The sequence below is a fragment of the Triplophysa dalaica genome, chromosome 18 (genome assembly GCF_015846415.1).
Source record: "Triplophysa dalaica isolate WHDGS20190420 chromosome 18, ASM1584641v1, whole genome shotgun sequence".
NCBI lineage: Eukaryota > Metazoa > Chordata > Actinopteri > Cypriniformes > Nemacheilidae > Triplophysa > Triplophysa dalaica.
In genome coordinates, this window is record NC_079559.1 from 13,983,891 (window position 1) to 14,010,852 (window position 26,962).

Here is a 26,962-nt window from a genome sequence, read left to right on the forward strand (position 1 = left end):
TTGTATGGACGTACACTTTTTGTTGGACACTCCATAAACCAAAGTAGGACCTTAAAAATCATTTACCCATTAAAAACGTCTATATCTGTATATTGTGACACCCCTACATCACCCCTATCCCACAAATGTGATGAATCTCAATCCCAAAAATATGCTTAGTAACTCTTTCTTTCTTTGTCCTCGTATTCAGAGCATAGAGAAGGATTTGATCCGGCCCACTGCCTTCAAACCGGTCCTTCCCCATAGTAGCAGTTCCTCGGTGGAGACTCATAACAACCTGAGCAGTATCTTGGGAAGGAGAATCAGTCCCACAGACCGACTCAAAGACCTCCAAGACCCAAAGCCGGAGACAAACTTCGGAACATACTCGGACTCTGGACGTAACTCGATGTCGAGTCTGCCCACCCACAGCACCAGCGGCAGCAGTCAGATGGACAACCTAAGCACCTCAACAGGTCACATGGTGCGCCACGGAGGCGCGACCCACAACGTAGATACTTGTCAGAACTCGCAGGGTTGTGTCTCAGGTGTGAATGGAAACTCGAGTTGGATGTGTAGCGGGACTAAAATGATCAGCGGAAACTGTTGGGTCAATGGGAACAGTGACACAAGCAGAAGTACAGAATCCACTAGCGCCAACACGAGATCCATTGGTGTCCTCAGTGAAAGCGTGGCGGCCGCGATGAGTCTGAACAGAGAAATAACTGCCGCAGCATTGACTGTTTCGCCCACTGAACTGAGGCTTGACTTCTCTGGAAACCAAGAGGCGCTGATGGAACACAGATTAACGATTTCAGAGCAAAGCCAGACAAAACCGACAGCTTCTGGGGGCTGTATCCGATCACCGATCTCGATGGATGAATCACTGATACATCAGCTGGAGCAGAAACTTCTGGAACGTGAAACCGAGCTGGCGGATTTACAGACGAGTCTCGAAGAGAAAGAGTCGGACACGTGTCAGCTGTTTGAGGAGAAGCAACGCTACTGCGCAGAGGAGATGGAGGGGCTGAAGCAACGGTGTTCTACAAAACTACGTCAAGTAAGCTATTGTTTACTTATGGAAAAACTTTTATAATATACAGCTCTGTAAAATCTTAAGAGACCACTTCAAATTTGCCTATAATCCGCATATCGACATGTATGGGAGCCATTAAATCTCAGTATTTTTTGAATTCCAACAAAAGCAAACCTCAGAAGTGATAAAGTCACCCAACAGCAATGTTTAAAGACTAAAAGGCAAATCTTCTTAAATACATAAAAAATATGCATTGTTTAAATATGAATATAAATTTGTTTTCTTGGCGGAAATTTGGGTCCTAAAGGGAAAGTTCAAACCCCCCCACAAAAATATTTGTCATCTTCTCACCCTTGAGTTGTTCCGAATCTCTGTAAATTTGGAAGAATGCTTGTAACCAAAAAGTTTTTGGACCCCACTGACTACCGTTGAAGGAAAAATTACAATGGTGGTCAAAAGTGCCCCAGGTCTGTTTGCTTTCCTACAATCTTCAAAATATCTTCTTTTGTGTTAAACAGAAGAAATGTATATTTTATAATATTTTTATATTATATAATTTATCATACTACGGTAATCAATGGCGTCCAAGAACTGTTTGGTTAAAAGCATTCTTCCAAACCTCATTCTGTGTTCATCAGAACAAATAAATGTATATGGATTTGGAAAAACTTGAAGGTGAATGAAAAAAGACAGAATTATCATTATGAGGTAAACTGTCCCTTTAAAAGATTGCATATTTGTTATTTTGACCAGTTGATTTACAAATAAAATAAAATAAAATAAAGTAATTAATTAATTAATTAGGGAAATGTTAGTACCACTAGTTTTCAAAATTAAACAAAATATGTAAAAAGAGTAAAATCAGAAAAGTTATAAACACATTTGGAGTGGTATACATTTTCTTTTTATTATCATTATTTTCAAGAGCTGTATATAATGTCTGATGTTGCTAAAGTGAAAATTAACAGTAAGACAAACCTGTACCCACTATCCGTGAAAGTCTTCTTTAATACAAAATCACAAAGCAGTCAGACAAGGGTTTGTGGGCGGAGCCTATTGATGGTTTATGTAACCTGCAGGTATCCCAGAGGGCTGTAAGAGCCCAGCAGTTATTGCAGCTTCAGGTGATCCAGCTCCAGCAGGATAAAGAACGTCTGCAGGAGGAAGTGGACCAGCTCAACCATGAGAGGAACACGGCAGAAACCCGACTCCGTACCTACGAGAGCCAGAAAAAACATCTAGCACCCACATTAGAAGAGTCACAGTGGGAGGTGAGTCGACTGCATCTTGGTATGGCGACAAAATGTTGATACTAGTGCATTCATGTAAAGTACAGATAGTCGCTCTGGACGGTGCAGCATTCAAAATATAGATAGGGCTATATGTTATTTTTTGCACAGTACCAATGCTACAGAGTTTTACAGTTTTGTAGCAAAGACCAAACAGTCTTAGCCCAAGTGGACGTCTACGTCATCATAAGTGCCGGTCATCGCATAAATAGTAACTGAGAAAGGACATTAGCGTTGTACAAACAGATAAATTAGGGTCATTTCATTTTTTATTTTTACCAAATTAGTTTTTTCCTTTTTAATTTGTGTCTGTAAGAGTTCTGTAATTTCAATACTTTAGTATAAAATAGTAAATACATTTGTCCATAAAAATTGTATTTAGTACAGAGTAAACATTCTTGTGTAAAATTACAGTGTACTGTAGTATATTGGAACCTTACTTTCAATATTAAAGTATACTATAGTGTTTACTACAGATTATAAATTTACAACAAGTTAATTATGATTTCATCTAGTTCAAAATAGAAGACTTTTATTTTGACGGGTATTCGCGAAGACACTTGAGTTACAGTTCTTGACAGTAGATACACTCAAATGCTAGTAAAATAAACAACTCTGTGGATGAAGATCACCATGTGTTCATGCCCTGAGATACAGACAAATCCCGAAGTGTCACACTCGTAGTCGTAACATGTTAAAGTGTGCAGCTCATTCACTCATAGACACTCAGAACAAGCAGAGGACACATTTAAATAGTAAAATTCAGCTTACACGATTCCTTCCATGTTTTCCCACACACAAACAAGCACAACGACCAACACACTTCACACATCCAAGGCCTTCTGCCTAATGCACCTGCCTAGTGCTACACTATTACATTTATTCGTATTACAGACCAATATTTCCGTAGAATGTGTGACATATATGCATATTTTTTTAGGTGTGCCAGAAGTCAGGTGAGATTTCGCTGCTAAAGCAGCAGCTCAGAGACTCCCAGGCTGTGGTCGGCAACAAACTGAGTGAGATCGTCGCTCTCAAAGCTGCTCTTAAGGTGTCTAAAAACAAGCTGGAAGAGCTGGAGCAGAAGAACAAGGAGTTTGAAGAAACTCTTCGCCAGCGAAGCACTGAGGTCGAGGTGTGTGGTTAAAAACTACTGTATAACTACTTTATTTTCATCCATGTATTCGCCATATGTTTTATACAAAACAACGCACACTGCATCTATAGTATACATTTTTATCAATATGTTTATTTGTTTTCTGTGATTAAAGGGATAGTTCATCTAAAAGGAATGTTCTGTCATCGATTATTAACCCTCATGTCATTCAAAACGTGTATGTGACTCTTTTTTCTGTGGAACGCGAAAGAAGATATTTTGAGAAATGTCGCAGTGGTTTTGGAATTAAATGGAAACCAACGTTGTGTGGTTACAGCCTTCTTCAAAATATCTTCTTTTGTGTTCTGCTGGTGTAAGAAAGTCATACAAGTTGAGTAAATGATGGAAGAATTTTTAGGTCAACTATCCCTTTAATTTCCAAGCACAAACTGATGCTTGCTACTCTTACAATTACTTTTGTTTAAAGGTATGCAAGAACGAGTTCCAAAGAAAGAAAAACGAGGCCATGCTCCTCAGGGAGAAGGTGAGCGTGCTGGAAACAGACATCCAGGGTATGAAGCAGGATCTTGCGGTGGCCAAAGAGGAGCAGCAGCAACTAATGACCATGAGAGCCAAGGTGGAGGAGCAACAGCTGCAACTCAAGATAAGCCAAGCCAGGATGGAGGCCTTCGGAGTTGGTCAAGCCAAAACTAGGACCCAGGAGGGAACAGGAACTGGTAAAACGCTGAATCAGAACGGGGCAACCGTAGACATAGATACTCTACAGAAGGAGGTTGAGAGGCTCAGGGGAGAACTGAAAGAGGAGAAACAAAAGAAACATAAAATGATGAATAGCTTCCAGCAAGAGAGACAAACATGGAATAAAGAAAAAGATAAAGTAATCAGATACCAAAAGCAGCTGCAGTACAACTATCTGCAGATGTACAGAAAGAACAAAGATCTGGAGAAGATCCTGAGGGAGCTGACGGCTGAGATGGACAGCAGGACAGACGTGGACGTGGACAGCCACAGCTCGGATCTGAACTTTGATAAAATTGTAGCAACTGAGATATGAGATTATGTGTTTCTTTCTACACCATCGCAGTCACCTTACTAAGGCTTACAATGTTCTTCAGGCATTTCAAGGATGTGACATTGCAAAGGATGATGGACACACATTTCTCATGAAACAAAATGCAGATTTCCTAAAGCAAAAATAAAGGGAATAAAAACAATGTCTTCAAGTCGTCACAGGATTCTCTAACCTCAAGACTTGTACAGACCCCCAAAACCTTTTCACCAACTTTCAATGAATCTGTGCAGACCCAACCAAAGGCTTTCCACCCCTTATTCCTCCAAGCAATCTGTGCTTCTTGCCTAAACCTGTAATTATTTGGGGGATCCGTTGACAGAAATGCTATATAATATACATAACTATGTCTTCAGAGGTGTAAAAAGAACTAGCATAATGAAGCGTTATGTTTTTATTACCTTAGAAGAAGCTAACAAAAGCTAACAAAGCTACAAACACTGTGGGTCCCCTTACATGGAATTCACCATGTTGTGTCAGCCGTTGTAGTGCTTTAAAAGGGACGGTTGGATTGAGACGTTGGTTGCAATTTGGTGCCTCGCCCCTAGATTTCACTGACTGGGCCTTTAAGCAATTATTTAGTCTCACTGTAGAGGGCGACAATAAGTTGTGAATGTTTTATATGTCGTGACTGCTATTTTTGCACTCTCTTTCTCTTATATAATATGAATCTTTGTCACCGATGTGTTGGCAGACGGGCGTATAGAAAAAATGTGTACACTGGGATATAGCTCATATAGTGACTTGACGTTACATCATTGTTGTAAAGGTAAAGCACACTTCACAGATCAGTCCAGATGGACTCCACTAGGGATGCTCATTTCACAGTGCGTTATGAGCGTGATTGTGGCGCGTCTACATTTAAAACAACGAACTTGAGCTTGAGCAAGGCTGCCAGTGACGCACTCCGTTTGGAGGACTAAACACATTTGCAAATGTGGCCTCAACAACCAGATGAATTACAGGTACAATTTGAACATCCCTACACTCCATACCGCAAAGCTCACTGTTGTTCAGTTTGACCATTACATACTTCAGTCTATATGCTGAATCTAAACAATTTTATACTTGGCTAGTCGAGTTAAAAAGAGCACTTGAGCATATGAGAGACCAGCAGTCTCTGTGCAAGTCTGAAATCTACCTATTGTAAACTAGAGTTCTTGCTGAAGTTTAAAACTAAACTACTTTGCATTGACTTTGTATGTAATTTACTCGCGCAAATGATAAAATTCGCTTCTGGTGTGTACACACCATATGGTTCAGAGCAGTCGTAGTCTTGTTTTCAAAGCAGTTACAATTTTATGGCAAAATCCAACAAATTTAACTTAAGGTTGGTTTAGATAAGACACCTTTAGTCACCTCTCTAATCTACGAAATATATGAATACAAACTATGACTAAGATTATTAGTACTGTGGTCTGTATTCACAAAATAAAAGTCCACATATACTACATTTAAAGCCACTCTATAGCTTCGAAGAACAAACTTTAATTGTTTAGTGAAAATGTTCATGGTACGACTCGAAATTTTTTGGCTGGTTACTCTTTTTCTAACGTCTGGCATCGTAACACACAGGTAAAGGGCAAAAATAGCATCTGAAGTCAAACCTGTCACAGTTTGTAATTTTTTCAATTCAACATTCTTATACAAGTTCTTGAAGACATGAAAGAAAACGCAGATATAAGGTTTAAATTTAGGTCTGTTCCTCATAAAGCTATTGTAGGGCGATGCTTTTTGCCCTTTGTGGAAACTGGCAGTTTATATTCATATATAACTCAAACATCACGTTTTGCCTTTTACAAAAGAATGAAGTATTTAAGACTTTTCAATGAACTATTTCTTTCTAAAATATAACATTGTCCAAACAATTTTGTAATTTTTTTAAGTATATTGGAGCAGTACTGTAAAAGTCTAAAGGAACCTTCCACAGAAAACAAGGAAATTGCTCTTTAAGCGACAGAGATATTCCTTTACTCTTCATAAATGCGGGAGTTTGAAATTAAATTCAAAGTCACCTCAAACTTAACGCTACAATGGGTCATCTAGCAACAACGATGCTTACAAAAGCAGAGTACAAACACAAAAGACAGAACATATAGCTAGAGGTGGTATGCAACAGATAATGAGTTCTGTGTCATTTGCAGCACATACTGTACTAACAACAGTCAAGTCTGATGCATTTTAATTGTGCCGCTGCCAAATTGTAACTCTACCATAATACACACATAACAAATCTGCTTGAAATAATAAACAGAAAGACAGATGTACAGCAGAAAGCCTGCAACATTTTGTTTTCACAAATTGGGTACCCAGTGTTGTACATCATGCCATTTTTCCATAAAGCTGCCTTTTATATTATCATCCTCAGAGCTACCAGGAGTCATAATTTGAAGAAAAGAAAAACTGCATAATCTTATTTTTGATGGTTATGATGGGTGGCTGACTGGCTGTGGGATGTAAGACTTGCATTTTAATGCATGTATGTGTTGTATATTTCTTATTTATTTATTTTGATTAAATAAAGGACGATTTTTCTGTATGTGGTTTCAAATGATGATCATCGGCATTCATTCATCGTGCCATTTTTGTTCATCATCTTTGTCAATTGCTAAGACCAACAATTCATAACAACCTCATAGAAGTGGCAGGGGACGTACTGTAAAAAGAGATTGGCTCCAAACTCCATTTTCCAAAAGTATTTCTTTTTTTACGGTGCATTCCAATTAATATCAATCAAACTGCAGTTGGTTGGTTTTGATTGAAGCCATATTAACCCATAAAAACATGATAACACAATAAAAAACATTACTTTTATTAGTATAATAATTGAGCATACAAAAATAGATCCCCGACCAATATATACACTTAACTAATAGATATGCCTCAAATCTTCGCAAATGAAAGGCATCTCAATTTCAAGCCCTAAGGCAGTGTGGTCAAGTACTACAAGAACATTAGTATTCATTTTTTAAGTTACATAACAAACACATAAGGTTCGTTTTTGTTGTTGCCGCTGAAAATTATGTTTCTATTGTTCTTTTGGACCATACATAGGTATTATAATGCATTGAAAGACACAAATTTACTTAAGATATATGCTGCCATCTAGTGGAAAAGAGATGAATAATCTCTCTCCACTTCTATTGTATTATTTTTGTCCTTACCTTCTTTTCCTAGGACTTCAGTCCTTAGTTTCTTATGGTGCCAAGTGGGAAAAGAGACAGAGCAGAGAGCATTTATACATATTTAATCAAATAAAATAATTATTTATCTACAAAGAAGAGCTTTAAATCCCATATTATTTTCGGGGTTTCAAGAAATAAGAGCAAAAGTACAATAATCATAAATCAATTGTAAAGTTTAGTCAATACAAACCACCGTCAGTATTGACTTTATGCATTATTATCTTATAGAATGATCATAGTTTTCATTTCTGCATAAAGATGCCCAACTAGATTATATATATAATGTAGAGGAGTGTCCCCTGTGTGTCCTAAAACACAATAGTGTTCAGCTCACCTCTGCAGTGCACTGTACTACAAGAACATTAGTATTCATTTTTAAGTTACATAAGAAACACAAAATTAAATTGCTCATCATTTATTATTAGTAACTGGAATATTTGAATTTCTGCTACATTGATATTGTCGCCCTCTTGTGGCAAGACTTGAGGGCTTGAAAATGATCCGATTTTTTCTACAAATACATTATATATTTTAGTATATTAATATTAGTAAATAAGTTTCCTGTGTTAAACCCATAACCATACCTGGACATTGGTTTGGACACGTGCAACTCCAAATAAAGGAAAAAATTGCAGAATTTACAAGTGCGCTTAGTATTTGTTATACTGTGCTGACACTTAACGGCGAAATCGGGAATTACACAAAGCCGAAAGGTCTATCCCATTTGCCAAAACATGCATTTCCACAATAAGTCGTATGCTGCCTTATAATGGTAAACATATGTATAATAACCATTTTCAACCTATACTATTATTATCCTTTCTTATTTAGGGTCATCACGCAAAAGGTGTCCATCTCTTTTCAAGGCCTAACCAGATAAGACCAGCTAAAAAAATACATACAACTCAACTCAAAATTGTTTTCTATATTTCTATCAAGTATAGTTCTCTATTGGGGTGAAAAAGAATAATTGTATTTTTAAAGCTTTGAGTCTTGATTCAATGTACTGCTTAGCAATGCAACAAGTAGTTGAACACATTACAGTAAACTGTACAAAAACTGTACTTTAATGATAAAAGAAATAGTTATATTAATGATGAAAATGTATAGAACTTGAAATTTTCGTATATTTTAGACACTCAAGCTAGGTACTGTATACCAGCAAGGACGTTATACCGATTATTCTCCTATTACTCCCAACAATGCCAGAAGACATAAAGTGAAATATCCAATTGACGTACAATTCAAATCTATAATAAACACTTACTGTTCAAAGATGATGCAAAGCAGGTTGCTTTCCCTTCACTTCACCTTCTGTTTGTGCAGAACAGCACATTCATGCTCATGTCTGAATCTTCTCCAATGAGCTCAACATTCTGTGTCGCTAAATTCCAGCAAGATTTCTTTTTGCTTTATGTCTGTGATTCTGTCCACTGTAATATGAACATTGTTCGGGTTCAGGCAATGACACCTAACAAAGAAAAAACGCTTGATGAACAAGCCATTTTATTCAACTATCAAAGCCATTTCTTCCTTTTGCATAAGCTTTGATGGGATAGTTGCACATCAACCACTACATTGAATACTAGTTTACATCCCACTTAAGATGTAAAACTGAGAAATATGTGAAATCCTATTTAATATCCGGTTTTACCCTAAAATCAATAAAAACACATAGGAAACTAATATTAACGTTATTGGTTATCATAATGACAACTAATTTCAATGTATTTTTTCGACCGTCCTAATCTGTTGTTAAATCAGCTAGTAAGATGACATCCTTAATAACAATTACACTTAAACGTGATTATATTGAACAATGATCGCTTACCATTTTGAATTTGTTGGGCTTTATTTATCAAACGAAAGCTGCCGCCAAATCAAAGACAGTCGGCATCAGGTAATTGTCAAAATAAAAGTCCTTCAACGCACTTTTGATTTGAAAGAAAAAGTGAGCAGACACAGCAACAAATTCTACCCTATAGACAACCACAATTCCATATAAAATATTTTAGAGCTTTACGTAGCTAGCATAACTTGCATTAATAGAAGCATAATTATGTTAATAATTGTATAGAGGTTTATATCTCTTCCTCTGTCTATTCTGTCTCTTATCCTTTTTATAGAAGGTTTCATCAGACGAAAGATTTCATTAATGTTACTGTTTTTTTATTCATTAATTGCATTAAATTACATGAAAACTACTCAACACTTATTGATTCTACCGAGAGTAACGTTCAGGTCACATAAGGTTCGTTTTTGTTCTTGTTGCCGCTGAAAATTGTGTTTCTCTTTGTTCTTTTGGCCAATACATACGTATTATAACGCATTGAAACGCATGCATTTTAATCACAGCAGCTATTGACGCAAACTTACTTAAGATAAATGCTGCCGTCTAGTGGTAAAGAGATGAATAATCGCTCTCCACATCTATTGTATTATTTTTGTCCTTACCTTTTTTTCCTAGGACTTCAGTCCTTAGTTTCTTATGGTGCCAAGTGGGAAAAGAGACAGAGCAGAGAGCATTTATACATATTTAATCAAATTAAATAATTATTTATCCACAAAGAAGAACTAGTTAAACAACAATTGACTCTAAATCCCACATTCTTTTCGGGGTTTCAAGAAATAAGAGCAAAAGTACAATAATCATAAATCAATTGTAAAGTTTAGTCAATACAAACCACCGTCAGTATTGACTTTATGCATTATTATCTTATAGAATGATCATAGTTTTCATTTCTGCATAAAGATGCCCAACTAGATTATATATATAATGTAGAGGAGTGTCCCCTGTGTGTCCTAAAACACAATAGTGTTCAGCTCACGGCTGCAGTGCACTGCATATTTCCCCTGTACACTAGAATGTGGATAAGCATTCTAGGAGGTTGAGTAATCCTGCAGTGATCAGTGATGGGGTCACATGTTATGATGTGTAGATGTGTGCTGAAGCAGGGACAGGGAGAGATTAGCCATAGCTGGCACTAATTAAATACTTAAGACTCAGCCAATAAGCAGTGAACATGCTGACTAAAGCCTCAGATATACTTTAAGAGCCAGGGAAAAACCGGAACACATTGTTTCATTAGTATGTGATCCAAATCACTTGGGATGGAACAATAATCTGAAGTATTTTTATAACTAAAGGCATGATTGTTTAAATGAAAAGGCAAATGTTTTTCCCATCATTGAATTACATTTCACATTGGTCTACTAACTTTTCCCTGCTGTGTTTTCGTGCATTAAAAGTGAACGGTGACTGAGCCGTCAGCATATTTTGTACTTTTGACTTGATGAATACATGAGAACAACATACAAGTGAGGAAACGTTGAATGGAAATTGTGTGTACTGTACATTTAATTTGCCATTTTCATTTATCATTCCAATTATATGACACACAGACTGACACTTATAGATATTTGTGCCTCGAAATTATCCAATCATATTAGAGCACCGGCTAAAGACCTATAGGTAAGCAGTAAGGATTATTGTCTTAGATTCTCAATGTTAGCGCCATATGTTTACATTTCCCTCTAATTACATTTGTCTATTGTGGGTCCCAAGTGTGTGAATTAGATAGAAGTAGCAGCATGTGCGGAGCAGACAAATCAGGCGCATAAATTCAAGCAGCCCAGCACCGCTTACCCACAATCCTATTATGACATATAAATCTCCAGAAGATCTGGCCAGTTGTAGAGGGCCACTCGGCAATGTGCAATGGCCTTTTTGCCACCTCTCATACATGTCAAATTAGGCTACACAAGCAGATAAATCTGTATTGATTTTGGTGTTCCCCTAATACCAGCTGCTCATATTGCACACGAGTCAGTGTTCATGCGTTTCTCAGAAAAGCAACGTAAGAATGGGACAAATGAAGAGATTAGCATGTGTTGTCTCTAGGATAACTAACTGAATTAAGGAAACACTTTGATTTTAAACAATGTTCTGGTCAAACACATGTGTAACCCAACAGCATCTCTAAAGGTATATGTGCATTCACATAATGTATTTATTATAGTTGTCCAAATCTATGTGGATTGAAGAATATCAGAATTCTCAATTATTTTACCGCATTTCTATAGGGGATGATTGTTTACATTAAAAACATCTAAATGTGATATGTGAGTTGTTAACTTTCCTGTATGACCCATACAATCATTCTTTTAACAATGCTGACACTGCTGTTTTTTTTCATACATTAAACGTGAATAGTACTGAGCTGTCAGCAACTTTTTTCTATGTTTATTATAGTCTTTATATGTAATGCTATAATTGTATTAGTGCATGTCTCGCTTGCTTGTTTGGATATGTCTACATGAAACACTAAAGTCACACTAAAGGTCTTTCTTATTCTGAATCTTCATAATGTCCATCAAGCTCATTTCTTCTACTCTGTTTGTAAATTTCCTGTAATATAGTTGTTACAGTAACCTCTCAGGTCCGGGAAAAAACGTAAAACTTAGTGTTAAACTTAAAACTTGGTGTACAGGAAAGACACGTAACTTGGTTACGTTATTTATTTGGCAAAATTGAGATACTACGTAACATGATAGCCTATAGCAAAATGTTTGACGGAAAGGGCAAAATTGTCACTTTTGATCTACAGTAAAGCACAAATGTTGTTTATAAATGAACTCTGAGTGAGAAAAAATGACATTTTTAGCAGTGTCACCAACAGGTGGAAGGATAATGTGGAATCCGTGCATTTAATATATAATAAAATGTATAAAATACATATATACAAATTAGTACTGTATAATATTACATAATACTTATTAAACTGACAGAATTATTTTGAATCCTAAAAAAAATATGACCCCAATAAATCACTGAGGATCTGATCGTCATGCTACGGAGGAGGGCAATCCACTGACTCCCGGTCAGTTCTCGAGGGGCCCTGTGTTTGGACCAAGAGAGAGGTGGAGTCTTTGGGCTTTGAGCTCTAACTCTAACTCACCCCACGCCAATCCCCCTCTCCACACTTTCTGCCTCCTTTCTCGCACCATACTCGGACGGGACACACAGCCGCGCAATGGAGTCGGAAGGCAGCCAGAGTAACCTGTCCTCCCCGGACTCTCCGCACGACCCTTGGTAAAAAAAATCATCCATTCTCTCTTCCTTCCATCTCAAAACTTTGACGAGCTTTATAACGTGATGATTTGTAAAGTAACTCAACAAAGAAGGAAAGCGCGTTCGTCGGTGCGCAGCGCATCGCACCTTAGATCCATTCAGATCGGAGAATCACTGCCGTTATGAATGTCTAAAGATCCCGATGGTGCTATTCAATGTCCATTCAGTCGTTCTTATTTATATGCAAACGCACTTGTTGATCGCTCGTTTGTCTTGTTTTCAAACAGCAAAATGTTCATCGGTGGTCTGAGTTGGCAAACCACGCAAGGTGAGTTACAGTTTCAAAAGTATCTCCAAACGTCAACGCATTTGTCAAGTCATTGTGTGTTATTGAGTTCCTATCAAAATGAAAGTTTGAAAAACAATTGATCAAAGGGTCTAGACACATTCACTTTATTTATGCAAATATTCTTGTCTTCAAAATCAAATATTGCTTATCTGTCTTCTTAAAAGCCCAAAACAAGTACTCATATAGAGAATAAGTCCAGTTGGTTGCTCTGTAATTTGGCTTGATCCTTTTATCCAAAGGCAATACAACAGGTTTAACCGAGTTGAATGGAACAAAGTTTTACCAACTGCTGTCATGCTGTAGGCTGTGCTTAGTATGTAGGGCACATTGTTGTTTTGAATTACGCAAACGTATTGTTCAGAGGAAATAACTCTTCCTTTCAGTCATCTGATTCTGCCAGGTAGTGTGACCATTTAATAAATGCTAATTTTGTTTTTTTAAGAAAACTTAATAAGTATTTTTTGTCATTTTTCATACAGATAAAAAATACTCAACTTTAGATGTGTTTATTTAAATACTGGCTAACATCATATAACGACCAGTTTCTTTTTATCCCATAAACCAAATGTACAGAAAAGGTTATTTCTGTTTCACAAAGTGATGATCTCACTCTTTATATTTTACATCAGATGATATTAGATCATCTCTTTTGTTGACGTGATCCACTTATTGTTGATGTCATCCATTCAATGTTGGTGACACCAAGCAATAATCTCTTGTTTTACACACTTCTTAATGTCGAATAGAATTGAATAATGATCGCTGTCCTCCTTTCTCAGAGGGTTTGAAAGACTACTTCTGTAAGTTTGGTGAGGTGAAGGAGAGCATGGTGATGAGGGATCCAGTTACAAAGCGCTCGAGGTAAGGGATCGACCAACCTGACCGGGAAGCCACAGCAAACATACAAAGGCCTCCACAATGGCTTATTAATGGCTGTATTGTCAGTATACGCAAAATGGGTGGAGGTGTTGTAATTTCGATCTCCTCTTTGCCTAGGGGTTTCGGATTTGTCACGTTTATGGACCAAGCTGGCGTGGACAAAGTTCTGGCCCAGACCAGGCACGAGCTGGACTCGAAAACTGTGAGTTTCAACTTCATCAAGTGCTAACCGTCTGCTGTGTTGTGTCAGTCAGACAAAAGGGTTACTTTATTAGTTTATTTAATGTTTTAAATGCAAGCTGTTAGATAGTGAAGCACATTGATATGGTGGTAATCTTGTATTGATGCCACAGATGCCGTGCTTGAATGTGAGGTTTCATGCCTGTTTGGTTTGCGTTTTTGTCAAACAGTTAAGGAGGACACAGAGAAAGCGAGAGAGAGAGAGAGAGAGAGAGAGAGAAACTTTGAATCTCAGCCTCCTCTTTTCTCAATGAGGTTGTCAGGGAAGCATTCCTATTCTGTGTCAATCACTATGGTAACTAGGGGACCCGGACAGGGTATGCTGGGAGTTGCTGGAAAGCCTTTGTGGTGCCTCTTCTCAAGAGTGCTCACAACACATTAGACTAGAATTTAGATTTTCTGAAGTTAGATTGAAACTTTCAGATGTCCCATAATTTCTCACGTCTCTTATTAACTTATTTGTTAAAATCCGACTTTTTCTTTAAGAACGTGAGAATTTGTAAAGTCACAAAGAGACTCGGTCAGGTTAATGATATTATTCAAATGAAACAATAGGCAATATTCTTCATCAGAACTGTCGGTTACAGTTTAACTCCCACAAAAATAGGAAACTTTGCAGAGTGGTTTCGGGTGTTACGGTGCATCTATTTGCGAGAGTCTTTTTGTCAGTGTTCAGAGCAGGCGGGTCCTGGGACAATGGTGCCCGTTGGTTACCATGGTGATGGTGGAGTCACCCCCCAGGGGGTCAGTGGGGAGGGAGGGGTGAAGGCCTGAAGGAGAAGAAAAAAAACTTTCTCATCTCTCTCTCTATTATCCCTGTATCTCTCTCTCCTTTGAAAGTTTGAGTGAAAAACAGCCGTGCACTATGGCAACAGGTAGTGCAAGGCACACTGCTGCAAAAGTGTTACTGGCTGTTTTTTTTTAATGAGCCCGATCAGCTGTTCAGACAAAAATCGAGGCATTGCAGTTGACCTGTGACTTACACAAACAGTTTCCTCAAGCCAACAGGACTGGAAAAGCAGACCTGACCCTTAACTAAAACCTACATTACGTGTAAAGCGAAGGTTCTAGAAAGTGTCCCGTCTTCCACAGCGCGGCTGCTGTGCTGTTTTCTAAGGGCCTCCCCCCTGAGAGAGAGCCAGGGGAACATGAAGGTCTTTGTCCTGCTGTACCTCTATGACTGCGCCCCTGTGAAGGTGCCTTATGGCTGCTCGCCTGGGCCGACTTTAAACTGGAGATTAGCTTAACAAGCTCAGCGTCCGTGGAGGAGGGGAGGCCAGGGAAGAAAAACGGAAATGTTAGGAGCAACACGTAAAAATCGAGATGTTTAATCAACGGGCTTGTGGAAGGTTCGGGCGGACAGTGCGAGCGTTGTGTGCATGTGTTCGTTTGTATATGATTGATACACGTTGCATTCACGGTTCCAGCGAGTGACCCTGAAGGATTGACCTGATTTGTTAAGTCCATCGACTGGAAATAGTTTTGAGAGGGGAGGCAAGTTTTGCCTCTTAAGGACAAATGTTAGCATGTATTCCACTCTGTGTATATTTTGTGAGTGTGTTTAGAATGTATTTCATACTTATCAAAGCGGAGAAAAATATTTTTTTGTACTGTACGTGTAGAGAACAGTTATTTTTAGAGCCACAGAAATATTGACAAGCTTTGAAACACACCCTCACTGTGAACGCCACTAACACAAACATACAGCTCTGGTACCCAAAGTATTGAATGAACAAACAAAAGCTCATAATGTGGCACTTTCATGAATTTCTTAAAACCAACTCTTGTGGAATATATATAATAAAACTATTTGAAAAACATTTATTTCATGCTGCAATATTTGTGTACTTTTTAAAGTCAGTTAAAAGTTAAACTTTTGCAAGTATTCCTTGAGTATACTTTAAATATCTTGCATGTAAAGAATAATATTATTCAAAGATCATAAAATCCGTATCGTGACATCAAAAAACGTCTAGGCTTAATATATAAAAATGCGCAGTGTGCACACAAAGCACTCTAAAGCCTACTTTCAGTTAGTTTCAAGTAATATCCCAGTATATATGTTAATCAATTTTAAAAGTACAGTTAATTTACTCACCCTCGAGTTGTTTAAAATCTGTATACATTTCTTTGTTCTGATGAACACGGAGAAAGATATTTGGAAGAATGTTTGCAACCAACCAGTTCTTGGCCACTATTGAGTACCAAACACTTAAAAAACCCTGTATTTTTTTTTTATTTGACAGAGTATTCCCGTATAAAGCAAAAACTGTAACTTTACAGATTAATTCATGTATTTTTTTATATTTTTTATTATACGTAAAAAAACGTAAGGAAAACAAGGAATACATGTCATTTTCAAGAATAACAGCAATGTTTTTATTTCTGGTATCACAGCTGCCGGAAAATGTAAAAAATGTTTACTGGACTTAAAAATATACGGTCCAAAACCGTAAAATTGCATAACAAAAATAGGCCCCAAAATCACAAGAAAAACTGCGAAAATATGTCATTCTACAGTTTATTTATTGAGCCCCAGCTGCCAGATTTTTTACAGTGTAGTAGGAAAAAATTGTTTGATATATATTTTTTGTTCAGTGTAATACAATAGAAGATATTTTGTAGAATGACAGAAAGCATACAGTTCTTCGAAAAGCAAAACCATTGTAATTTTTCCTACTATGGTAGTCAATGGTGGCCAGGAACGGTTTGGTGACAAACATTCTTCCAAATATATTTCTCTGTGTTCATCAGATCAAAGAAATTAATACAGATTTGGAAAAACTTGAGTAAATAATGACAGCATTTTTATTTCTGGGTGTCCCTAACTTTAAATGAAATAAATATATTTAAAATGTACTAGGGGAATAAGAGTGTCTCTTGCGTGAATGTGTTATACAAGTAAACTAAGTAGATGTGATAAATGTAACCAAGTATTTAACATTCAAGGCATTTCAAATATAAATGAAAGAATCGGCACATGACCAAATATCTTAAAGAAACATCACCAGCTTCCATTACATTTCAATGTCTCCTCACCCGTTTTTTCCAAATAAACAATAATGTGTTTTATGTGACCACACATTTTATCCTCAGCTTTCCTGTCATGTGTGTCAGTGGCTGTACGTTGATTTTGTTTGTTTGTTTGTGTGTGTGTGTGTCTGTTTGTTTGTTTTTGATTGTGCACAGGAGTGGTGGCGCCTCAGCAATGTTGTGGACCCGAGGTGACTATCAGTGTAGTCTAGAAACTATAGACCTAAACCGTAGCATCTCCATAAGATCTCTGTTCAGATTAGTTTAGCCTCTTTATTTTACTCTCTAGACTTCACAATGAAACTCTGTTACTAGTCTGAGTTTTGATAACGGGGCGACTCTGGTAAACTACTGTAGTTTATCTCAGAGGTGCTAGCTCTTTAGCGTAGCCCTACTCGAACCCTCTCTCGGACAGACTAATCATTTATTGCTGCTAGAGCTGTACTGCCTACTTTACTATCTTCTAGATTTTAACCTCAGTACAGCATGACGTAGACTAGTGTTTGGTAAATAGTCTGACTAGAAATGTATGATATGTAATGACTAATATAGAGGTTTTGAGTATCTGTAATCTAGTATGTTTACTGGTGCCGGTTTGATTTTCTGTCCATACTCTCTCAGATTACACAAATGTATATTTTAGCTTCTTATTTACAAAATGACAGTACACTCGAATTTTTGGAGGACCTGAACATCATCTATGTTGTACTGATAACATGTCACCATTAAACAAAACCAAAGTAAACTATAAAACAAACAGGAAAGAAAGAATCAAAAGGAAGAACTAACGATAAAACAAAGAAAGAAATACATGCAAAAACAAACAAACAAAATATTTGTGTTTGACTGTCAAAAGAGTGTGTGGGTCAAGGATGCTCTTCTGCTTGAACTCGTTTCCAGCCGTTTCCCTCCAAACGAAACATGGTTGTGGTTTTTCTGAGTGTTTTTTTTCCGTCACTTAGTGGTGTTTATGGGAAAGCTGACCCTTCTTTTGTCCTGTACACACGATCACAGGTGGCTCCGACAGCCTCTTCTGTCAAGTCAAAAAGTCTTCCATTCCACTCATCTCTCCTAGAAACCTGTAAACTTTCAACCCCCATTTCTCTTGTGTGTGTGTTTGTTTGTTCACTCACTGTCGCTTCTTTTGGCATTTCTCAGCACTCTTTTTTTGAGCTCTCTGCATGAATGTACCATCGTTCAGACAAACACAGCGTGCAGTTAGTGTGTATAAGACGAACAGGCAGACAACAACTGAAACTAGAGCTCAGAGGATGTGAGCAGAGTCCTGAAGATGTCAAGGTTCCTTCAGGGAACCTCTCACGGACGTTCTCACGTACAGTCCGCGGTGTGTTGGTGTCAATGTTCCTCTTTTACCAAAGTTTCTAAACTAGATCTTTTCCTCTCAACCTCTCCTCTAGATTGACCCGAAAGTCGCCTTCCCGCGACGGGCCCAGCCTAAGGTAAGTCTACAACCAATTAGCCACGTTAACCTGTTTGATGGACTTTTTTGTATTTAGAGCAACACGTAAAAGTTTCTAGTGATCTTAAAAATATTGTTATCTCAAGGTGGTGTTCTTTTAATGCATGAATTTCTTTTGTAGACAAAAAATATAACTGTGCCAACGTATGAATTTCTTTCATTTGAAAACATAATACTAAAATACTAAATACCCCTTTGTACTCCTTAAAAAGCTTCCCAGGGTGAGACTTCAAGTAGCTAAATGATAAAATGCCAAGAGAACGATTTTGTAAAGATCTAGTCGTAGTGTGACTTTTGAAAATAGTTAAATATATAGTTCTTATTTATTTTAGATGCTTTTACTGTCATAATTCCCACTGGTACAATTGTGCTACTATATTTTCAATGAGTTTACTGTTATTTTAAAAGGTGAAAAAATCTAAATAAGAAAACTTTTGACTGGTACTGTTTATTATATCCAGCTTACAGTCTTTATCTTATTTTTTGTCACCTGATCCCCCTGTCTCGCTTTTCAGTTGGTGACTCGAACAAAGAAAATATTTGTTGGAGGCCTGTCGGTGAACACAACTATTGAAGATGTAAAACAGTACTTCGACCAGTTCGGAAAGGTAAGCAGGCTTTTAAAAACTGATGGCATTATGGGATGGTATAATAAAAATAATGTTTGATTGAAAACGAGAGAAAAAAATCATTTGTACAGAGTGAAATTGGAGCCTGTTTTGTACAGAAGCGTGAATGAGGAAGCAGGATAAGCGTGGAGATGCTTACAGAAAGAGTTGGGGTAGAGTTTGAGAGTTTGAAGGGGTGAGTTTTGTTTGGAGGGGAAGGTGGGGGAGATTACTTGAATTTGAATTAATCTGATGGAACAGCTGCTCCTGCCCTCGGCCCCCCTCCTAGCCGGTTACCACGGTGACCCTGCCCATCCATTGTCCCCAAGTAATTTAGCGGGCAAAGGGTTTTGTGTTTGGGGTGTGTGTGTGTAGGAGAGAAAAAGAAGCAGAGGCTGCGTGTTTGTGGGGGGGTTGAATGTTCATAACTGAAGTAATACAACAATAGATCCGGGAAAAGTGATGTACGGATGAAATACAATGCTAATATGTCTCAAATGTGAGCGTCACTCTAAGATTTTAATTTGTGAGTTATTTGGATGCAAAACTTTGGATAAAAAGATTTCAGCATTCTTCAGCCATACTTGAGTGTGGAATGCAGAGAGAGAGAGGGAGAGAGATGATAGTTTCAGCCACCCGGGGAAGTTGCAGATTAGTTTGCCTCACTGGTCACTTTGTGTGTTGGCCTGGTTTGGACAAGAGATGGAGTGAAAGAGAGAGAGAGAGAGAGAGAGAGAGAGAGAGAGAGAGCGGTGAAGAGAGAAAAACAGATAGAATGAGAGCAACTATACTGTTGGGATGGATTTACTTTTTTATAACTATTGTGTTGCTGTGGGTATCTGCTGATAGAAAGTGTCGATTGGTCAGACTGTCTGCTTATGTTTCATATGCTGTACTGAGAAGATTTCTTTCTCACACACAAACCTCTAAGCTTGACCTTCACCTTTAACCTTTAAGCTGTTTAGAGATGTCTGTCAGTGTACTCGCTGTGACGCACATTCACTCACACAAGATTTTCTTCTAGCAAAAATCAAAAGGGACTCCCCTTTAATGATCTCATGAAGTCAGAATATGAGTTTTATAGCTTTTAGACATGGCTTAAGTTGTTGTATTTGTTTGTGTACTCTATAATGTCGACTAAATTTACTGTATGCTTTCAAAATGTACAGCTTGTCTCTACTAGGAAAAAAGAACAAAATATGGATTTATCCTATAAAGACATTTTTGTAAAACCAGATGCTCACCTGCAACCGATGAGCATGGTTGTGAAATAACACAATAAAAAAAGATCTTTCTATATGCCCTGCCAAACCGTCTCATTTGAAAACATTGAATTTAAAAATCATTAAAAATATAAATGTACTTATTGGTACAACGTTATATAACTAGTTCAGTCATGTGAAATAATATCTGACAGTTATTTAAAGGAATATTTCACCTTTATAATGAAACTTCTGTCATCATTTACTCACCTTCTTGTCATTTCAAACCTGTATGACTTTCCTTTTTCTGCCAAACACAAACGATTTTTTGAAAAATGTTGGTTACTGAAAACCGTTGGTCCCCATTGACTTGCGTCGGTTTTGTGTTCATACATTAGAAGTCAATGGAGACCAACAGTTTTTGGTGACCAACATTTTTCAAAACATCTTCTTTTGTGCCTTGCAGAAGAAAGAATGACAATAGGGTGCGTAAATGATGACATCGTTCTTATTTTGAAGATGAAAAATTATGTTGTGGTGTGTGCGATTGTCTATTTAATGAACTCTGTGCTGTCTTTATTAGGGCTTTATATTAAAATAATATTCATAATTATTGTTATTGTTTATTTTTATTTTGACTGTCTGTCAATGATAGTAAAAAATGTAGAGACAATATTTTTTATGAAGTGTTTGACTAAAGCACTTCATGTGTTTCTCTGGTTTTTCAAGCCACTATGCATCTGAATGTTTAGATATATTTAGATGATTAAGATAAATTCTTTATTTCTTTCTCTGCTTACAGGTGGATGATGCAATGCTTATGTTTGACAAAACAACCAACAGGCACAGAGGTAAATTTCAGTCAATCATTCTCTTTCATTAAAGTAATAGTTCACCCAAGTATGAACATTCTGTCGTCATTTACTCACCCTCATGTCATTACAAACTGTAAACTTTCTTATGCAGAGCACAAAAATATATTTAGAAAAATGATGGTAACCGAGCATCAGAAGTACATACAATAGAAGTGAATGGGTACCGCCCAAAAAATGATGAATCGCCCTTTAACTGGGCGGTTCAAGTGCAGTTATTCTGTCCGCTTTACTGATTCTCCTTCTTAAACCTGCTCCAATATGTCTCCTCTCCATGGCCCTTCACCCTGAGCTCTATAGGATAAGCGTTAGGTGAGGAGAGAGATTGAATAATTAGTGTGTTAGTTAATCAGGGTTTAAACTAAAACCTCCTTAAGTGTTCTTCCATCCCCCCTGCACGGGTTCTACAGCACATCGATTATGACAGCTTGCATGGCTTTCAACCCTGCAGAGACAGATACTGAGAGAGCAGCACTTCAGACGAGAGAAGCAAGTGTTTGTTAAAAGAAAATCTAGAGTAGACACATGAAAAAGACAATTACAGAAATAAAGCTAGTTGCACAGAGTTTTTGGCTAAAGTGGCATATACCAAAAATATGCTTGGCATCTGCTTTTACGTCTTCTCACTTAATTGTTTTTATTACATTTAATAATCTGGTCTTTTTTGTTTTATGAATAATAATGTCAGATCCCCCAAAAGAATAAACGTCCTAGCAAAGTAACTACAGGAGCACATGAAAAATATATAGATGTTCAACTAGCAAGTGTATACCGTATACATATTAAAACCAATAGAGTCGATGGATTATAATCGAACGCCAATCAACTCATTAAAATATAAAATGTGAAAATACATGATTTTCTATAATTATGCCTGAAAAATGCCATCTTTCTCTTCTTCAGGTTTTGGATTTGTGACCTTTGAAAGTGAAGATGTGGTGGAGAAAGTCTGTGAAATCCATTTCCACGAGATCAACAACAAGATGGTAAGTCACTGTACTGAAACCCCATTTTGTATTTATTAGTATATTCGTTTTTTAATACTGACGGATATACTTTCTTTCTATTAAAAGGTTGAATGTAAGAAGGCCCAGCCCAAGGAAGTGATGTCACCCACAGGCTCATCAAGGGGTCGTGCACGTGTGATGCCTTATGGGATGGACGCCTTTATGCTCGGGATTGGAATGCTGGGTAAGATTGTGTCTCCTAACAGCCCATTACAGAAAGAATAAAGCGTATATCCAAGTAACTCGAAGTTAGTGTGGAGTCTACTGCCCTCTAGTGTTCAGAGTGAAAAGTGCTATCTGCACAGGCCTATACTACTGTGTGTACTTGTACTATCCAAAATGACTTACAAACTACTAATAATGGAACATTAATATCAATTAATGAGCAGAGGACAGTTGATATAATTTATTGTAATAAAGTTTTGCCTACTGTATAGGAATTGACACCAATCTGTATTAGTCTGTATATATGTTTCTGTATATTAATCTGTATATATGTTTTCTCAGGTTATCCAGGGTTCCAGGCTGCTACATACGCCAGTCGCAGCTACGCTAGTCTTACACCAGGATACACATATCAGTTCCCTGGTAAGGCTCAATGTGAAGTCCCTGCTGTACATAATATGATGTTAGATGTCTCTGTAGATCTTTTCACACATAGGTAACAAATAACAAATTGGATTTTCTTCTCCCCCTTCAAAGTTTTGTTTGCAAACACTTAGGAATTAAATCCAATGTTTTACATACAGTTCTTGAGTTTTTCTACATGTTAGGTAACATTTTAGTAACAGACAACATGAGGCAACATACACTCAACATTTTTTACACTTTTTACAAACCCATTCATTGGGTTATGAATTAATATATGCTTTTTTTTCAATCAATTGGTGGGTCAAATATGGACCAAATGTTGGGTTTGTAAATTTTTGACCCCCTCATGGGTTGCAAATGTATCTGAATTTGAAACTATAATAGATGGTGACAACTGGTAAAAAAAAGGTATAAATGTTTTCAAAATGGAAATTTTGTTTGTGGAAAACCCCTCTCAAATAATTTTTTTTGAACCCCTGCATTTAAACCACTCAAACACATAAACACTTAACACACACACATCTTTCATAGCTGCTTGTAAATCTCAGGGGAGGGGCTGTCTGTGGACTCAGTCTTTCAATGTGCATTTAATGTCTGCCTGCTTACATCTTGTTTTGTAGCATGCGCCGCTTACCCTGTAGTGCTTGTCAATGTGCGTATGTTTAAAAGCTTTTTGTGTTTATCTCTATTCTAGAATTCCACTTAGAGAGGACCCCCCTTCTGACTTCACCCCACCCCCCTGAGCTAACAGGTTAGTTATTCAATGAGCTTCACAAGGAGCGGGTCACCACATTCCATCAGCATAAAGTGATATAGCTGAAAAAAGACGTGAATGTTCATGTCAACATGAATAAAGTAGTCCACGCTCATTCACGTCAGCTCTTTCCTGTTTGTTTCTTCTCTTTGCACCTCTACCTGCTTTACAGCCATTCCGCTGACAGCGTACAACCCCATGGCGGCGGCCGCCGCAGCAGCAGCTGTGGTCAGAGGTACAAGACTGTTCTTTTTTCTGCAACCAACACACAACCTGTGCTCAGGAGATAAACTGATAGATAAATGTCCTCATCGCTCTCCAGCTGTGCTATATATCTTTTTTGAATTATTAAATCCACATGGTTATTTGTATTTAAGGCTCCACTCCTTCTCGCTCAGCTGGGTTTCTGGGTACCAGCAGTCCCGGGCCGATGGCAGATTTGTATGGAACGGCCAGTCAGGAGTCAGTGGGGAGCTACATCAGCGCTGCCAGTCCTGCTCCCAGCACCGGATTCAGTCACAGCCTTGGGGTGAGCCAAACAATTCGATAAAATCTTTTTTGTATTTTATTAAGATAACGTTTGGCATCAAAACTTTCTGTTTAAGACGTGTTTTTCTTTACAGGGACCTCTGATTGCTACGGCATTCACTAATGGCTACCACTAAAATGTATGAGGTACAATAACGATTGTTGTTTTTATGTCTTCCTGAAATCTCGAGGAAGGTTTTTTTAAGTGTGGCGATTGATATCAATCAAAAATAATAATGGATGCATTGCACATGCCGCAGGGTTCTATTTCTATTTTTTAAAACATTTTTAAATGGTTTTGAATTGGATGGATCAGCATTAAGCCAGGCACATATTCATGTGATGGCGACTGCAACATTATTAATGTGATGTGACATGTTTCCTGTTTTGTGAATTACTGTCATATCAGGGTCTAGACTAACTCCCCGTTCCTCTTATATAGAGCTAAACCTGTAAATAAATTTGATGAGTTCTCTGTTTAACAAGATAACATAGTGTCATTTTAATTCGTTTGGCTTCTTTTCAGAATATTTCGTTTCTCTTTTGTTTTGAGTGTTTGTTGTTTTTGTGATGACACAATACATGTGTTGTAGGTTTGTAATTGTAGAAACATCTTTGCTGTCCTGCAAGAGCAATAATCTGTCACATCTATGTGGATCTGTGTAGTGTATTTAAATGACATTAATCATTAGGGACATTTTCTGCAGAAGTATATAGTATGATGGGATATCAAAATGTATATTTTGTTAGTTCTGCAAACTGGATTTATACTTTGATCATGAAAATAGAAGGAATTACAATGAGGACATATTTCTCAGACTTAGTTTCAACCTTGTTTATGTAAAATATTGTACATACTGTCGTTTTGAGATCCGCATTCCGGATCTGTCGATGTGATGAGAATGAGTGTTTTACACTCAAGAACACAGACACATGATAATCTTTGTGTCCTAAAAGTTTTTTTCATGATTTTAAGAACTTGAACTTGTTTTGTTCAGTGTATTTTGACAGATGGCAAAGTGAATGATGCTACTATTGAATGAGTGTGAAATGTGAATTTTTGGAGTCCTGGTGTAATGTATTTTTTCCAGTAAGATGGCCGAAAATGTGAACTGTAACCCCTTTCCCCACAACTTTTACTTTGTTTTGACCATGTCCATGCACAATTTCATTGATCTCTTTTCGAGGTTTTCAAGTCTTGTTATGATTGGATTATAATAAGTATACTTCAATTAACTGAAGATTCACAACTGGTATATAGCAACACTAATATAACAATATGTTTTTATGAAGTAAACTGAATGCCTGTTAAAATTGAAAGTATTAATGTTTCTTGTTTGAGATCTTGTTTGAAAACCCTTTCTGAAAAAAATAAAAGGAAAAAGGAAAGTTTTTTATTCATGTGTCGCTTTACTTCTCAGTCACGATTAATTACGTTTTATAAAAGAAAATACTAAACACATAAGCATACATCATACATACACCTGCATGCGTAGCACACTGATAGATGAAAAATGATCTGTCAGGAAGAATCTGCTTTCTTCTGTTATAAACTAGGACTTTATGTCAATAAATATTAGAACACCCAATCTGATTTGTCAATAAAAAGTTAATTTTACCTCAGATTTTTGCATGCTGTTTGTTGATTATTTTACTTTATTTCATTTTTCAAAATTTCAAAAATCAACATTAGAATATCTAAAATATGAGTTGACAGAACTTCAATCTTTATTCATATCAGTGGAACATAGTGAAGTAAATGTATTTTTTTAAATAGTTTCAGAAAATCTCTGTATGCTTTTATTTGGACAAAGTGATTGAAAGTTACAATGAAAAAAATTCAGACCAAGTTAAAATTATGCTCTAGAAAATTCAACCTTCATCCTTTGGTTCAATCTTCATGTGAACCTCAAAGTATATCACTAATTCTTCAGTACAGGTCACTGTGATGTGTATCAAAGCTGCACATAATTGCAATATAATTATTCCATCTGGTAATTTGAATTAGAAAAAAAAAAAAATCTATAGAAACCTAGAAATCAGTCAAGGAACAGAGAATTATTAAATGTACCTCATTTCTTACTTTTGGGCCGCATCACATTTTTGGAATGTAGTATAAACAACAGACGTGACAGTTTCGCAAGTAGCAGGATAATGTGATCCAAACCTTTCCACCTGAATGTGAAAATAAACATGAATTAACATGCTACACTTACAGACTTGACAATGATACAAATAGAGTGAATATAATTTATTTCAAATGGAATATGAAACAGCAATGATCTGATAGACCCCTTAAAATGGTCAAAGAAATATGACTTACTGTTTAATATATGCGAATTACTAAAATCAGCAAGAAAACCAGCATGAGGATTCCCAACCCTGAAAGTGTTGATTTTATTATTTTGTCTTCCAAGGGATTTACTGGATTTGAAATGGTCAAAAGACTTGGTGTGGTTACATGTGATGCACTGGCAACTGCAAATGATAGACGAACACATTATTAGGAACAAATATCACATTCTGATAGATTGGACTTTTACAGACAAATGTTAAGGACAAACATTTTTTTTTTTTGTTTATTACAAAGGCCATAAGCATTGTTTCACTACATTCATAAAATATTTTAAAAATGTTTAGTGTAAATCTCACCAATATACACATGTGTCCCCT

At 37.0% G+C, this 26,962-nt stretch overlaps 2 protein-coding genes and 1 long non-coding RNA gene across 7 annotated transcripts in view; 2 read left to right on the forward strand and 1 right to left on the reverse strand.

Moving 5' to 3' along the window:
- Positions 1-7,004, forward strand: part of lzts1 (leucine zipper, putative tumor suppressor 1) — a 25,578-nt gene extending 18,574 nt beyond the window's left edge. For both annotated transcript variants that reach the window (XM_056730087.1, XM_056730088.1), the window contains exons 3-6: positions 191-1,039; positions 2,095-2,286; positions 3,245-3,439; positions 3,888-7,004. In XM_056730087.1, coding sequence (XP_056586065.1) covers positions 191-1,039; positions 2,095-2,286; positions 3,245-3,439; positions 3,888-4,475 — 1,824 coding nt within the window. In that variant the 3' untranslated portion in view covers positions 4,476-7,004. The remainder of the gene's footprint in view (positions 1-190; positions 1,040-2,094; positions 2,287-3,244; positions 3,440-3,887) is intronic.
- The window catches only part of LOC130407309 (uncharacterized), a 10,954-nt gene extending 1,384 nt beyond the window's left edge, over positions 1-9,570 (reverse strand). The window contains exons 1-2 of the long non-coding RNA XR_008904601.1: positions 9,507-9,570; positions 8,943-9,146 (exon numbers count right to left, since the gene is read on the reverse strand). This is a non-coding gene — a long non-coding RNA (uncharacterized LOC130407309). The remainder of the gene's footprint in view (positions 1-8,942; positions 9,147-9,506) is intronic.
- A 3,044-nt stretch (positions 9,571-12,614) lies between these two features.
- msi1b (musashi RNA binding protein 1b) lies at positions 12,615-25,672 on the forward strand. Of its 4 annotated transcripts, none has more exons than XM_056729952.1 (14): positions 12,615-12,767; positions 13,034-13,074; positions 13,875-13,956; positions 14,092-14,176; positions 18,666-18,707; positions 19,243-19,335; positions 21,340-21,388; positions 22,313-22,395; positions 22,483-22,600; positions 22,924-23,004; positions 23,702-23,758; positions 23,934-23,996; positions 24,139-24,290; positions 24,367-25,672. In XM_056729952.1, exons 1-14 carry the CDS (start codon positions 12,709-12,711, stop codon positions 24,424-24,426), a joined length of 1,065 nt encoding a protein of 354 aa, XP_056585930.1. In that variant the 5' UTR covers positions 12,615-12,708; the 3' UTR covers positions 24,427-25,672. The 4 variants fall into 4 exon arrangements, with proteins under 4 accessions (XP_056585930.1, XP_056585933.1, XP_056585934.1 ...); XM_056729954.1 differs by having other exon boundaries at positions 12,616-12,767; positions 24,385-25,672; XM_056729955.1 differs by lacking the exon at positions 23,702-23,758.
- The last annotated feature ends 1,290 nt before the right edge of the window (positions 25,673-26,962 follow it).